The 14,689-nt window shown below is 44.4% G+C and overlaps 1 protein-coding gene across 2 annotated transcripts in view; it reads right to left on the reverse strand.

Moving 5' to 3' along the window:
• The window catches only part of CEP70 (centrosomal protein 70), a 505,009-nt gene that overhangs the window by 128,356 nt on the left and 361,964 nt on the right, over positions 1-14,689 (reverse strand). For both annotated transcript variants that reach the window (XM_078682403.1, XM_078682404.1), the window contains one exon: positions 13,882-14,050. In XM_078682403.1, coding sequence (XP_078538529.1) covers positions 13,882-14,050 — 169 coding nt within the window. The remainder of the gene's footprint in view (positions 1-13,881; positions 14,051-14,689) is intronic.

Here is a 14,689-nt window from a genome sequence, read left to right on the forward strand (position 1 = left end):
TCAATTAATTTGTCTCTGGTCCGTGGGTTTGGGTACACAGATCCAACACGAAGTGTTCACCTAGGTGGATGCGGGTCCTGACGTGTCTCTTTATGGGACCGGTAAGTTTCGTGCTGTTTTAGCAGTGCATCTAGTTATTCTAGTTTCTGTTCTAGTCAGTTCTGTTCTCGAGAAATTCATGTATTCTGTTTTCAGTATTCCAGGTAGTATTTTGTCCGAACTGTTATTTTAAATGTTCTTCAATGTGTTTTCAATGTCGTGGTATGAATGTGGTGTTTTTCAGTAATCATCGTGTTCATTGTGTATTGTACTGTATCTAGACTCCAGTTCAGCCATGCCTCTGTTCTCCAAGTTACGTCAGTTAAAAACTAGAAAAGGTCTGTTAGAAGAGGCAGTTCCTGTCCCGCCTCGGGACAGTCCAGGTCATTTTATGTATCAAAAGCATTGCATAAGTGCCATATTGTATCTAGATTTATGGGTGGAGTACACCAAACAGTTAGAGGAAAAGTATAGATGGCCCGTATCAGGTACGTGGGATGCCGAGTGCATCATGCGAGTAGAAGAAGCATTATGGAAAAAGAAAGCCAGACAGTCACAGAAAGATGCCATCGAGTTATGGCGCAAAGAATCTCACAAGAGAACAGAAAAAGAAATCAGAAAGTCAGAATTAAGTAGAGAATCCTCAGAAAGAGCCCAAGAAAGGGAATTAATCGAAATAGGTGAACGAGTTAAAACCGAACAGTCAGACAGACAGAGAAATGCCCTCATTAAGGGTATGTATCCTCTTCTTGCCGAGGGCTTGCCAAAAGCAACCCCGGAGGCATCCAGTAATTTTCCACCACCCTTAGTTCCGACCAAGCTACGTCACAAACCGACCGCAGCTGATATTTTTCTCTCGTCCTATTTGGACGACACAGTCCCAGAATATGCAAACCCTGTTCCGCCAGCTCCTGTGAATAATGTAGTTCCTGCTCCTCCAGCCACCGGGGCACCTGTTACAGTACCTGTTGCGGTACCCCCGGTTCAGCCTACATTACAAGTACCCGCTACATCGGTCACTCTGCCAGCACGAAGAGTATCAGTCGACGATTCCAGTTTAGGGGCCGCGGGAGGAGGTCCGCCTGGTACCCCGCCGCCAAATAAACGTTTAGCGTTAGTCGAGTTACATGAACGTGCGTTACAGCGTACGCCCAAATATCAGTCCGTCGCAGAAATCAGGCAAGCTCTTACTGAATGCTGTTATGATCCAGTTCCAGGCGAGAATAATATGGTTATATATTCCTTGCGTGTAAGACGGGTGACCGAGTATTTGGACACCCTACCGAATATGAAAGAAGATCTAGACAGAATGTATCGTTTCATCCGTACAGGAGAAGATCCAGAAAGTATCGGTGAAGTCATGTCTCTCAGGAAATCTGAAACCCAGCTTATGTTATTAAAGTTTCTGATCAATTGTTTAATAAGGGAACAAGATTCCCCGACTAAAGATCCGAACGAAATGAAAATTCTGACAAGGTGGAGTGATAATATAGCCGAGGGTAAACACAGGACAATCAGTAGTATAGAAAGTATGTACAAGAAAATACGCAAAGAAATAATAAGGTTACACGAACAACGTAGAGAAGCACAAGTAAGCGAGAAAGAAAATGAATCTGATACCGAAGAAGTAGTAGACGAAAATACAGCCAGAATAGCGTATGTAGGAAAATCTAGATATCTAGACCGACATTTATGTCCGGAACACAAGAAAGTCTTTCACCATCCAGCACCAGAACAAGGTTCTCTAGAGCAGGTATTTCAAACTACCGATCGCATTCTGAAATCACGAATCGGTTATAGTGAATTAAGTACCATGCATGAACAAGAACTAGCCCGATCAGCAGTCCGATGGATTACTGATTCTACCACTTTTCCGGACGAAATAGTGGCACAAATGTTTCTGAAATTGCCCCCAGCCGAGCAGCGACTGGTGGGTATGTATATGATCCAACACCTCATTACACTGTATGAGGGTCAGCATTCCGATCCAGGTCCGTTACATGATGTTCTGAACGAGTTACTCCAGTATAAATGGAAAGGTTTAGGTACCGATTTAATTAGTATCATTCTAGAACAGCGCCACAAATATAGAACGTTTCTGAACCCGCATTTTGTTCACGTCTCACCCCCGGAAAGTAAACCATTTTACATAGATAGACAGCATCCGTTACGAGAAGTACACCCAGTTAGGACACCAGATGGTGAAATGCAACGAGTATTTGTTTATACTCCTATCACAAAGATGGAACTCTTAGAGATGAAAAAGTTAATTCCCTGTCACGACAAAGATCCAGCAGGGTTCCACCGTGAATTAAAGGACATGCTCCGTATGGGAGAATACACGTATCCAGATATAATTAAAATGTTAAAAGTCCTGTTGCCTGCGGGCATATATGAAAAACTCAAAGAAAAAGAATGGGAGGTGGGAGAGAAAAAGATAGATTGGGCAGCTCTAGAAGCTGAAGAAAATACACGTGTACCAGGTACCGGTCTAGGAGAGAAATGTAAAGAATTGCCCGAACTGTTAATACAAGTGTTGCCTAGGTTATTAGCCACGAAAAAGGAGGACTGGGATGCAATCTCAGCCTGTAAACAGAAACAAGACGAAGATACTAGTGATTTTTATTCTAGATTCGAGAAATGTTTTAGTATTAACAGTGGTTTGAAGACGAGTAGTGAGTCATACCCTCATCTTTTTGTTTCTAAACTAGTCGAGAATTCAAGTCCACAAGTTAAGAATCGAGTTTTGAAAGTCGAAAGTACCTGGCAAGCTAATACTCCGTCCCAAATGCTTCAGATGCTTCAGTATCACCAGAATAGAATCAGAGAAGAGCAAGAACACGAAAGGAAACGTATGAAAGACACGAAAATGAAAGTACTAGTTGCACAATCTGTTCCACAAGACAGTCAGAAGAGGGGTCCGAATCAAGCCAGTCATCCTGCAGCTCCCGTTAAAGGGACATGCAATTATTGTAAACAGCCAGGTCATTTTATAAACGAGTGTGCAGTTCTGAAACACAATATAGCCACTGGTAAGACTAAAGAAAGACCACGTCCGCCTAGACAAGAACAGGTTTCACAGACTTCTCAGCCACCACAGAATGCACAACAGACAGTTCCAGCACCGCAGCCTATAGCTGCAACACAGCATGTTACACAGCAAATGTATCAGTATGCCCAGTCCGAGTATCCAGAGTATCAAGCGTACTCATGAAACAGCCTAGAGAGGGAGGTAGGCTTGCCTCTCATCGAGATACCTGTAGATCAAGAGGGTCCCTATGTTCACAGTCAAGTATTAGGGAAAGACAGAAAGTTTCTGATTGATACAGGGGCAAGTAGGACTACTATCAGTCATGGCGAGGTTCCAGGGGCTCCGCTCTCAGGCTCTAGAAATGTTTCCCTTGGATTTTCAGGAAAGCCAATAGTTAACGAGATTTCCGAACCAGTTACTCTAGAAGTAGGTCCATTGTCCCGAACTACTGATTTATTACTTACGAAATCATGTCCAGAAAATTTGTTAGGCATTAAGACACTGAAAGAATTAGGTGCAGTTATTTGCTGCTCCCCAGAAGGAATACGTTTGTTTTTAAGTGACTTTAAGGGTCACTATGTGTTACGTGATTTTGATTCAAGATTACTGAATGTCCCGCAGCATCTATGGGCGCAAGGTCCAACTGATGTTGGTTTTATGCAAATCACACCCCATCGTGTGACTCTCAAACCAGGTGTAGTGTTACCACGAATCAGACAGTACAGATTGCCACCTGAGGCTGTAGCAGCCTTATCCAAAATTATTGACGAACTTGTTGCTCAAGGAGTGGTTGTAGAAACTGACTCCAATGTATGTAATTCTCCTATCATTCCAGTCATGAAACGTACTGATCTAAATGCACCTCCAGTATATCGATTAGTGATTGACCTTCGAGAACTTAATAAATGTATCATTCCCCAGTACCCAGTCGTTCCAGATATCTCATCCCTATTGACAGCCATTGATTCTGAAGCTACGTTTTTCACTGTCATAGACCTCAAAAACGCATTTTTCAGTGTCCCCATTCATCCAGACAGCCAGTTCCTTTTCGGATTCTGTTTAAATGGAAGGAGCTATAAATTCACACGAGCTCCTCAAGGTTTCACAGAAAGTCCTAGTATTTACAGTCAAGCGCTTAAAAGACAACTAGACAATATTCACATGCCAACTGACACTGCCCTGCTCCAATATGTCGATGATCTACTGATCACAGCCCGTTCTGAACGTGACTGCGAGCGAGCCTCACTTACAGTTCTGTATTTCCTAGCCGAGATGGGGCACAAGGTGTCCCCTTCGAAGCTTCAATTCTGTGTCCAGCAAGTGATCTACTTAGGCCACTTACTGTCCAAGTGGGGTAGGCAGTTGACACCTGACCGTATCCAGTTAATAGCGAGTCTTCCACAGCCCAAGACCCAGAAAGAGGTACGAGCTTTTATCGGCCTCACTTCCTATTGCAGACAATGGATTCCTCAGTATGCATTTCTAGCCAAGCCACTGATACAGTTAACGACACAGGAGGTAGCCGTATCGACTGTCCTCCCTTGGACATCCGAACATACACTTGCTTTTAATGAATTAAAGAAAGCCTTATGCCAAGCTCCTGTTCTAGCAACACCGAACTACAGTAAGCCTTTTACGCTTTTTGTCACAGAACGTGATGGTACAGCATTATCTGTTCTCACACAAGATCAAGCAGGACAATACAAGCCTTGTGCTTATTTTTCGAGCACACTAGATCCTGTAGCCCAGGCTCTGCCTGCGTGCCTCAAGTCAGTTGCAGCCACAGCTCTAGCTATCAGACAAAGTGATTCCATAGTGTTAGGACATTCCCTGACAGTACAAGTTCCACACTCCGTGGAAGTTCTTTTAAATCGAACACAGACTCAGCACTTGACAATTGCGCGTTTAACAGGTTATGAATTGACACTGTTCCAGCCACACATAGAAATCAGACGCTGCAACGTTCTAAATCCTGCTACACTGTTACCGTCAGTTACTTCAAATCCTGCCACACATGACTGTGTGGAAGTAGTTGACACCATGACAAAGCCAAGACAAGACCTGACAGATATTCCACTACCAGATCCCGACCTGACACTTTATGTGGATGGTTCATGTATGAGAACAAGTACAGGAGAACTAGTAGCCGCGTATGCAGTGACTACTGACACTGAAGTTATAGAGACACACCGTATTGACACCCTGTCCGCTCAAGCAGCAGAGCTAGTCGCTCTGACACAAGCCTGCATACGTGCCAAGAACCTGAAAGTTAACATATACACAGATTCACGATATACATTCGGAGTCGTACACGACTTTGGAGTGCTCTGGCAAGAAAGAGGTTTTATGACTTCACATGGAACCAAGATTCAGCATGGTCTCCTCATTCAAGCTCTGTTAGAAGCAATACATTTACCGACAGCTATCGCTATCATGAAGTGCAAAGCACATACGAAAGTCACTGACATTATTTCCCAAGGTAATGATCTAGCAGATCGAACAGCCAAGCTCACAGCTCAGACTCCAGACATTCCAGTTAACATGACACTGACACACACTCCAGATCCGACTACATGTATGACAGTTAAGGACCCTACACAAGATGTCATAGACATACAGTTACATGCTACTCCTGAAGAAATCAAGAAATGGTCCGAACAAGGAGGGGTCCAGACAGATCAGGGATGGTTGACGAAGGGAAAAGCCACATGGTTTCTCCCCGACTCTATGGTTCAAGTCATTATTAATACCGCACATAGTCCTGCACATTTAGGAGAAAAAGCTATGTTAGACAGTATCCAGAACCTTTGGTTCAACAAGCATTTACGAGCTGCAGCCAAGCAGAAAGTCCGTACCTGTATGATATGTTGCCAGTTCAATCCAGGTAAAAGTGTCCCGGTGGAACAAGGTGGATTCCAGCCTCCTGACCACCCTTTTGAAGTCCTCCAGATGGATTATATTCAGATGGAGCGATGTCGAGGTTTCAAGTATGTCCTTGTAGTTGTATGCGCTTTGTCCAGGTGGACAGAGGCATATCCAGTTCCAGATTATACAGCAGCGACCACTGCCAAGCAGCTGGTTCGTGAATTTTTCCCTCGTTATGGACTCCCTAGGGTCGTGTATTCAGACAACGGCCAGCCATTCTCATCTGAGTTAATGAAGCATGTTTCCCTTTTGTTAGGGTACCAGTGGAAGTTCCATTGTGTACGCCATCCAGAAGCAGCCGGTCTCGTAGAGAGACATAACCAGACCCTAAAAATCCGCATTGCTAAAGTTTGTAAAGAGAAAGGTGTAGACTGGCTAGTAGCTCTGCCAGTCGCCCTATTCTATATGCGCATGGTCGCACATTCCAGATCAGGTCTGTCTCCTTATGAGGTCGTATTCGGCCGCCCCCCGAACATGTGGGGTACACCTAGACCCCGAAGTATTACAGATGTTTCCAGTAATATGCTGACAGATTACCTAGCTTCCTTGATGTCTGCCCTACACTCTTGTCGTTCACAGGTTGCCGCTGCATTTCCAGACAATACTGAAGTCAAACCGCACGAGGTCCTTCCCGGAGACCTGGTCTTAATCAGGAATTTCGATCGTTCAAGTCCACTGGAGCCTCGCTGGAAGGAGCCGAAGCTAGTCCTTCTGACCACCCGTACGGCCGTGAAGTTGGAAGGCCGCAAAGGCTGGGTGCACCTGTCCCACGTCAAGAAATTTCATGGACTTCGAGAAAAAGAGTTTGCCGAGAACATTTTCAAGGACTGTCAGAATTCTAAAAACTGCCCTATTCTCAAGGACTGTCCCGCTACAAACTTTGATTCCAAGCCTCCCCTGTTAGAGGAAACTCCGCAGCAGGAGTATAAAAAGAAGCTCCGGTCTAGTAAAATAAGTCAGCCAGTTTAATTGTCTAAGTCCCCCTCGGGTGAAACGGTTAGACAGGTATCTGACATGTATGAGATAGACCCCCATAGTGAGAGAGTTAGTCAAAGCTCTATCCGATGTATCGTTTTTCTAAGTTTTCTATTATTTCTAAGTTTAATGGTTACTTGCACAAGTTATGCATTTCATTTATGTTTTCCAATTTCTCATGTAAATAAGTTTTCTAATGCTACAGTAGAGCACACGTTTAGTGATCTGCCTCCTCACGAGTTGTCCTATCGTCTTGCTATGAGAAATAATACATTTATAAGAATGTTACACTATTCTCACCAGACCAGCAATGCCACTAATTGTTGGGTGTGTGGTCGACTCCCCCCTTTCCAGACACCGAAGGGAGTTCTGCCACTGTTTCCTTAACCGTTTTCACATAATGGTTCGTGTGGAGCATGGTCCATGTTAACGTTGTCCTCAAATGATATGTCCCTTCTGAACAGTACATGTTTTCCAGACAAGCAAGGTCTCACCCATAGAACAGGGTTAGATCTAGAAAATGAAGTTTATAATTTGGGTAATTATTCTACGAATTTTATGGTCCTGAATGTTCAGTCTGATACTACTCCAGACTTACCTGCTATTTCAGTACTACCAGTCAAAGGCGAATTATGTGTCCGAAAGAATGGTTCCGCACATGTAGGACATAGTGATTGTACTACTATTGTCGAGTATAGTGACAGTGGGAAATCTGTTTTCAAAGCTTCACGTCATTCTTATTTTGTTTGTGGTCAGACCGCATATGTTCGTCTGCCCCTCGATTGGGATGGAACATGTTACATTGCCTTCCTACTGCCACCAGTTTTCCTAGCCCCATCCGATTATCATAGAAACACACATCTAGTACACATCAGACATAGAAGGGAGATCGAGTCCCCAATTGTCGATCAAACTGAAACTGCTCTAGAACAATATACAGATTTCAATAGAGGTTTCTTTTTCTTTATAGGACCTATCCAGAATAGTAAGCTAATCCGTAGATTAACCAGAACCCTTGAGGCAGTAGTGAATGAGACTGCCTCCGCTCTAGGTAACTTAACTGAAGAGCAATCTGCTATGAGATTTGTCGTGCTCCAAAATCGGCTCGTTCTTGACGTCATACTGGCCGATAGAGGAGGAGCATGTAGAGTCATCGGATCTAGTTGCTGCATTTTCATTCCTAATAACGCGCCGTCTGTTTATTCAGCTATAACCAGACTACATAAGATTGCCCATCAGTTACACCAGAATCCAGGCACCTGGACATGGTCCGGTTGGTTCTGGAATATCCTATCTGCCTGGGGATGGAAAGTATTGTCGTTTCTAGGTATTGCAGTAGCGATCATATTCAGTTGCTGCCTCTGTATACAATGTGGCCCTGCGATTTGCGGCATTTGTGCTACATCCTGTATTCCTAGTCCTAAGTCCCGTTCCAAGACAATTCGAGACGAGCAAATGATACTGTATGAAATGATAGATGGTATCATGAATATTGATGTTTCCTGATGGAAACGTAGTGACAAGGAGGGAATGTGGAAAAGTAAATTTTGCCATGTTCTGTGTCCCTACGTGTTCCCCATCCTATGTTATGTGTGCATGACTAATATGCATATGTATTCCCTTATGATCGATTAAAGACGCAATTATAGTTGTGTCCATCTCTAGTATGCCAGTTTTCAGTTCTCGTGAAAGCTACGAGTATTAGGCCTATGTAAAGCTACGTTGCCACGTTTCACAGTGTGCACGTTAATTCATTGAAAGTCCCCGTTTCTAGGCCTCAAAAGGGCCCGGACTCAGATTCAGCTCCTGTCTCATGAACCCTCGCTGAGGAGCGATACAACCCCCACCTGTATCCCTGACCCTTCACTTACTTCCTGCCTCACAGTGCCCGGCTCGGCCTGGCTCTGCCTGCCAGTCTGCCAAAAGTATGTTATGATTCTAGTTATCAGTCCAGCTCTCCTTCTCTGCATTCCTAAGCTACTGAATCGCATCAATAGTTTCCGTCATGGTCTAGCCTTTACGTCTCCATGTAAGAGAAATACTGTATTAATGGTCATTTAATATTCCTTAACACGCACTACATGTAGAATAATGCATGCACCAGTCTTAGAGTCTGTTAGCCTTTACCCTGATAACTTTTGGATTCTATCAACATGTTCTCTAAACATCAGATACTAGATAGTGTTTAGGTACATGTCGCTCTGACTCTCCAGACTGTAGTCTCCCCTTCTAGCGCAGAAGTCATAGCCCCCAGTTCCTCCTAGTAACACGTCATTGCCAGCTTGCGCGCACCAATAGGTCAGAGGTCCCGGCTCCTTAGGTAGCCCCCTCCATGTTTCCGCCCCATTTTATGACATATTCTGTTACGTTTACATCACATGTCTATGTACACGCCTCTTGTTACACCCACTTCAGCCTTATCTTTCGCGACTGTTACTAACTACGCCCACTGCTACGCCTACTGTATGAACTCTAATGCAATTGTTTAATTATAAATATTGTGCACTGTTATTAAAAGTTGTCCTCTCCCAGATCCTGCCCCCGGCAGCTGCCATCCTATTCCCGTGCAGGTTGTCCTGTTGCTGTCCTTTATGCTGTATTAAAACCTGCAAACTCAAGATACCTCGAATCCTGACTCTTATTTATTGAGCTATCTGTTATTGTATATCTAGTCAAAAAATAGAACCGGTATTTAATTATTTATTTACCACAGCTGCGATGGGGGAAGGGGGAGGAATTTCCTTGCACCTCAAAGGGACTGGGCTGCCTCTGACAACACCGTATCCACCTCCTGCCAGGAACTCACGCCAGAGAAGGCCCAACTGGTTCTGGAGGGACACCGACACCCTCTGCCCGGCAGATCAAAGGATTTTTGCGTACAAATTCTGGATCCCAGACCCCTGAACTGTAGAACTCACCTGGATCAAGAAGACTGCACAGGAGAAGCACCGGAGAAACTGCTAAGAGGAACGACCGCTTTGCTGCATGCTTTGCTAGGCTGACCTGCAGTGGCTGCTTCTGGCGTGGGCAGTGAAAGGCCTGGACTGGGCTTTCTGCAACCGAATTGGTGAGACTCTCCAAGGGCTTGAGGTAGAGCTTGCCCCTGTTCACGAAGTCTCAGGAACAGCAAAGACTTCAGGTTCTTTGACCCGCAGCACTGGGGACTGTGTGGTGTATGCTGCCACCCGAAGAACACCACTCGACGCCGTCTACGAAGACCCTGCCGAACCAGGGTCCTGAAGGCACCTTAGAGGGCACCGCCGCAATGCTGCACTGCGACCCTGGTCTCACCGAGGACGCCTGCTGATGCCATCACCGAGACGCTGCTCGCACCCTGACCTGTGGGCACCACACTCCGCACCGCCATGCTTCAAGCCGAAGCTTTGGCACCGTAGAGGGCACCGCCGCCACGCCACACCGAGGCCGCCTGCTGATGCCATCACCGAGCCGCTGTTCGCACGCGACCTGTGGGCCCGCACTCTGCACCGCCTCGCTACACGGCGACGCCGTGGCCTTCCTGACACCGCCACCTCCCGCCAAAGTCAGCGTGGCTGCTTGTACGGTGGCTTGGGGGCACCGCTCGTATGTTACACAGCGCACCGCCATCATCTTACACTGCAGCCTTGGCCTACCGACGCCGGTGTCATCAACTCCAGTTCGTCAGCTGACGACAGTGCTTCAGCAACGACAACGCCGCTGCTTGCACCGTGACCTGCTAGCACCGTGACGAGCACTGCCTCCATCTCGCACCGCAACCCTGGTCTCATCGATGCCGCCATCTGATGCCGCCACTGAGCCGCTGCTCACACCGCGACCTGGGGGCACCACACGCTGCACCACTGCACTTCGCACCGCAGCACCCGACGGCTGTTGGCGCCAGCGCTCCTGATCCCAACAGAAAGGAGCTCGACCTGCAACGTGAGCGACTTCAAGGGCCCCATCGCCCTGCATCTCTGAAAGGTACTATTTGCAGGTATTCGCGACACCGTAGTTGGCCACGACCACGTGTTCAGCCAGAACTGTTTTCGGATTTGTGTGCTCACGACGCTGTGGAAGCCAGGACGGAGCTATCTACCCAAGGAACTCTTTTTAATCAACGTAGTTTTTGAACTGTGAACTTTTAAGTATAGTATTGTGGAGTTTTTATCGTTTTTGGTCTTGTTTTAATTATGTCAAAATATTGGATATTTTTCTAAACAGGTACTGCTTATGTTGTATTACTGTTGGTTACGTCCAAATGCTTTACACACTGCCTCTAAGATAAGCCTGGCTGCTCGTGCCAAGCTACCAAGGGAGTGAGCAGGGGTTATTTTAGACGTGTGCCTCACTTATCCTGACTAGAGTGGTGGTTTCTCGCTTACTTTGGCGCAAGTCTCAGCTAGCCAGAAATCCCATTTCTAACAGTTATGCAGTCGCCATATAATGTTTTTATGCTTACTCCTCTCATCACTACCGGAAATTTCTTCCACTCCATCAATGTGGCTCAACTCATACTTTGCTTTCTTAAAAATAGACAACAATCATATTCAGAAGGTTGTTCCAAATGCTGCATCCGTTAATGTATCCTCCAGTTTGGAATACAAATAACTGTGTCCCACAGCCCTGAGTCATTAGTATAGGAATATGGTCAGAGACTATTCGGCCAAGATATTCTAGAAAATAACATGTGGCTTAGGAGTCTGCAATACAAAGGACTATATCTAATATTTTATGAACATCGTAGATGTGTGAGCAGTAGGAGTATTCATTATCATTTAAGCGAGCAACCCTCCAAAAATCTGCTACATTCCAGCCCATCAGCCATTCCACAATCTAGCTGCAGACCATATAACTGGCAGGCAAGAAAGAGGGAGTCTGGATCAGACCACGGATTCCGTCAACAACAAGTAAAATCCCCTTCAATGAGTACAGGTTGATGAATTCCTATAGTTAGGTGTGATGGCAGGCATTTTAAGAATGCAAAGGGTTACCATCTAGGCAGCCTCTAATCGATATGAAACTATCCTCCATGTATCTGCACTCTTTTTGAAAAAACAAAAGGGGCTCTGGGACAAATTTATAAAAGGATGCCCCTTACGTACAGTGAGCACGTTGTAAAGTACATTTGGCCACAACTCTTTTTCAATACTTCATCCACTATTTTACTCAGGTGTGTTTCCTGCAGTAATCTGAGATGTGCACCCAAAACACTACTACGGTCAAAATAACTAACAAAACAATTTGAAATGTACCTGGTTTCCTTATGGGTAGCGATAATAGATCTCAGGAGGTAGGGTATATAACGGCCTTTCGCCCGCCAGCCAACCGACCAACACCTCTAAGTGGAAACAACAGCTCCCTCCCTGCACCACTGTGCAAGCATGCAAATAAATAAGACAGGCATGTGCTGTAAAGTATCACAGATCATCCTATTTCTCTGTGGCGTATGACCTCAGCAGCAGATTTCGGTGTCAGTTTGGGCAGGCCCTTTGTTAGAAGATGAATGTAAATCCGACCCATTGAGGGTGACACAGTTCATGAATGTCAGAGAGAGGAACTTAATTTCTTGTTTGCAGTTTGCTGCCACTGCTGCCAGTGTCCCCACTTTTCCCTTTTCAATTCATCCTTTCAACTTCCACCTATGTCTACAACTATCTCTCCTTTTTCTGTATTGTTTTTCTGAACCCTGATAGGTGATTATTCCTATTGACACAGCTTAACATTTTGTTCAGTTCCATACCTCTTTGGCATCTGTGAAGAATCCTGTTTGGTCTTCATCTACAATTTTTAGTTTAGTAGTGTATATTCTATATTGTCCAACATGGCCAAGTGTGTGGTGTGAAGCAGATTAGATATTAGGTTACTTACTTTTTGAGAGCTACAACAAAATCCTGGCTGATGCCTGGATGAAGTCAATCCAGGAGGTCTAAACTATGAAATGAAGTGCATAAGGTATGATTAGGTCCACCTGGGTTTTACAGTATCAGCAAGTACAAACATCTATCAGCTCTATTAACATAAGAATGACTTTTTTCTTGCTTTGTCAAATATATTCAGTGAAAGACTTATTAGACAAGAGAAAAACACCCGGGGAATGAGATTAGCAATAGTTTTTGAGCAGCATGCTTTTCAGCATCTAAGTAAATATTCCTAAACCACAGGCACAAATAGATCTATCTAAAAATGTTTACTCTGGCATACGGCACACTGGTTCAAATACATAAGTCTGATAATGTTCATGATCCGATCTGCCCCAGTTGTCCCAATCCCAGAGCTGCCTTTATTGATCTATCTGGTATTGCCTAAGGAATGGCTCTCTGGTGTGGTTTTCTCCAGTAACATGGTTGAGCTACAATGCTTGCTTCAGCACCCCATGTCACTACCATGTAATGTCTGGGGCTCCTTTGTTCATATCCTTCTCAATCTAAAGATACGACCCGGCAACCTGAACGGAGTAGATGCATGCCCCCATCCTGTGGCCCCACCTACATCTTGGTCATCTTAGTATTAAGGGCTACTTTTCATTACATTCAATGGCTTTTCTTCACATTTAGTTTCGATGTCTGATACTTTGCATGCCTACTCCTTATGGTTATATATGTTATAGTCATGCCTGGCCTAGGTTGGTATCCTGTCGCTATACTTGAGTCTATATGTATTGTAATGTGATAAAATGAATAGCAGAAAAACAATGTTTTTCAAATATCCAAAATGTAAAGTCAGAAGTTTCATTCCAGGGCTATAAAGGTAGTTGTAAGTTGTGCTGCTGAATAGTCACTGACTAACTGCATCTATGCACATAGTCTGAAATGATCTGCAATACACTAGCATAAACAAGAATAAGGTAATGACTGGTTCAATCTGGGGTTGATTGTAAGAAGAATAGTTTGTTGGGAACAATGAGATATACTGTGTGCCTCATTAGGACTTACCAATTCCCAAAAGGTTGCGCAAGTTCCTCATTGCGTTGTTCATTTCTCCTAGTTTCATGTAAATGTCATTCATACGAGGAAATATTCCATTCGGTGAAGTCACATCAAATAGTTTTTGGAAATGCAATACAAATGATTGCAAAGCTTGTGGAGAAGTCCTTTCACTGCCCTAAAGCAAAAAGAGGGGTGGTAGAGTTTCAATTATTTTTCACAGCATTTGAAAACTGATGTAGAAAAAGTACTTTCAATTTTAATAACAATAGTAGTTACACACTTTTCCTATGCTGGGCTTAATTAAAATGTCTTATTTCTTCCCCTACTTTTTAAAACGTTATTTCATTGAACTCACAAAATAGAACATACATAGCTGAGTTACCAGTTAGCCAGCAATTCTGATCTGCATCCTCTCAAATATCTTGGCCCTGCTTTATGTACTCACCTTCAGGTATTTACCTTAGTTTTCTTTGCTACCAGGCTTCTCTCGTCTCAGGCCAGGACTCATCAAAAAAGTTAAACATATTTGGATTTTCTGATGTCCTCATCTTATTGAGCTAATTTTCTATTTTATATATCAGGAACCACTTGTATCTGTAACTACAACACATCTTATATGTTAAGTTTTCTCTAGTGCCTAGCGTTGCAAGGGAGAGAGAAGAGGGAAACTCGCATGAAGCCAATCGCTCATTAGTGGGATGAGATACTCTTAGTCTTTGGGGAACCTCAATCAACATACTAAATAGATAGTAACTAAAGCAACCCCAAGTTGCGTGCTCGGTGTCCCTCCCGCACACTTACAAATCAATGAAGT

This window comes from Lissotriton helveticus, chromosome 3_1, assembly GCF_964261635.1.
Source record: "Lissotriton helveticus chromosome 3_1, aLisHel1.1, whole genome shotgun sequence".
NCBI lineage: Eukaryota > Metazoa > Chordata > Amphibia > Caudata > Salamandridae > Lissotriton > Lissotriton helveticus.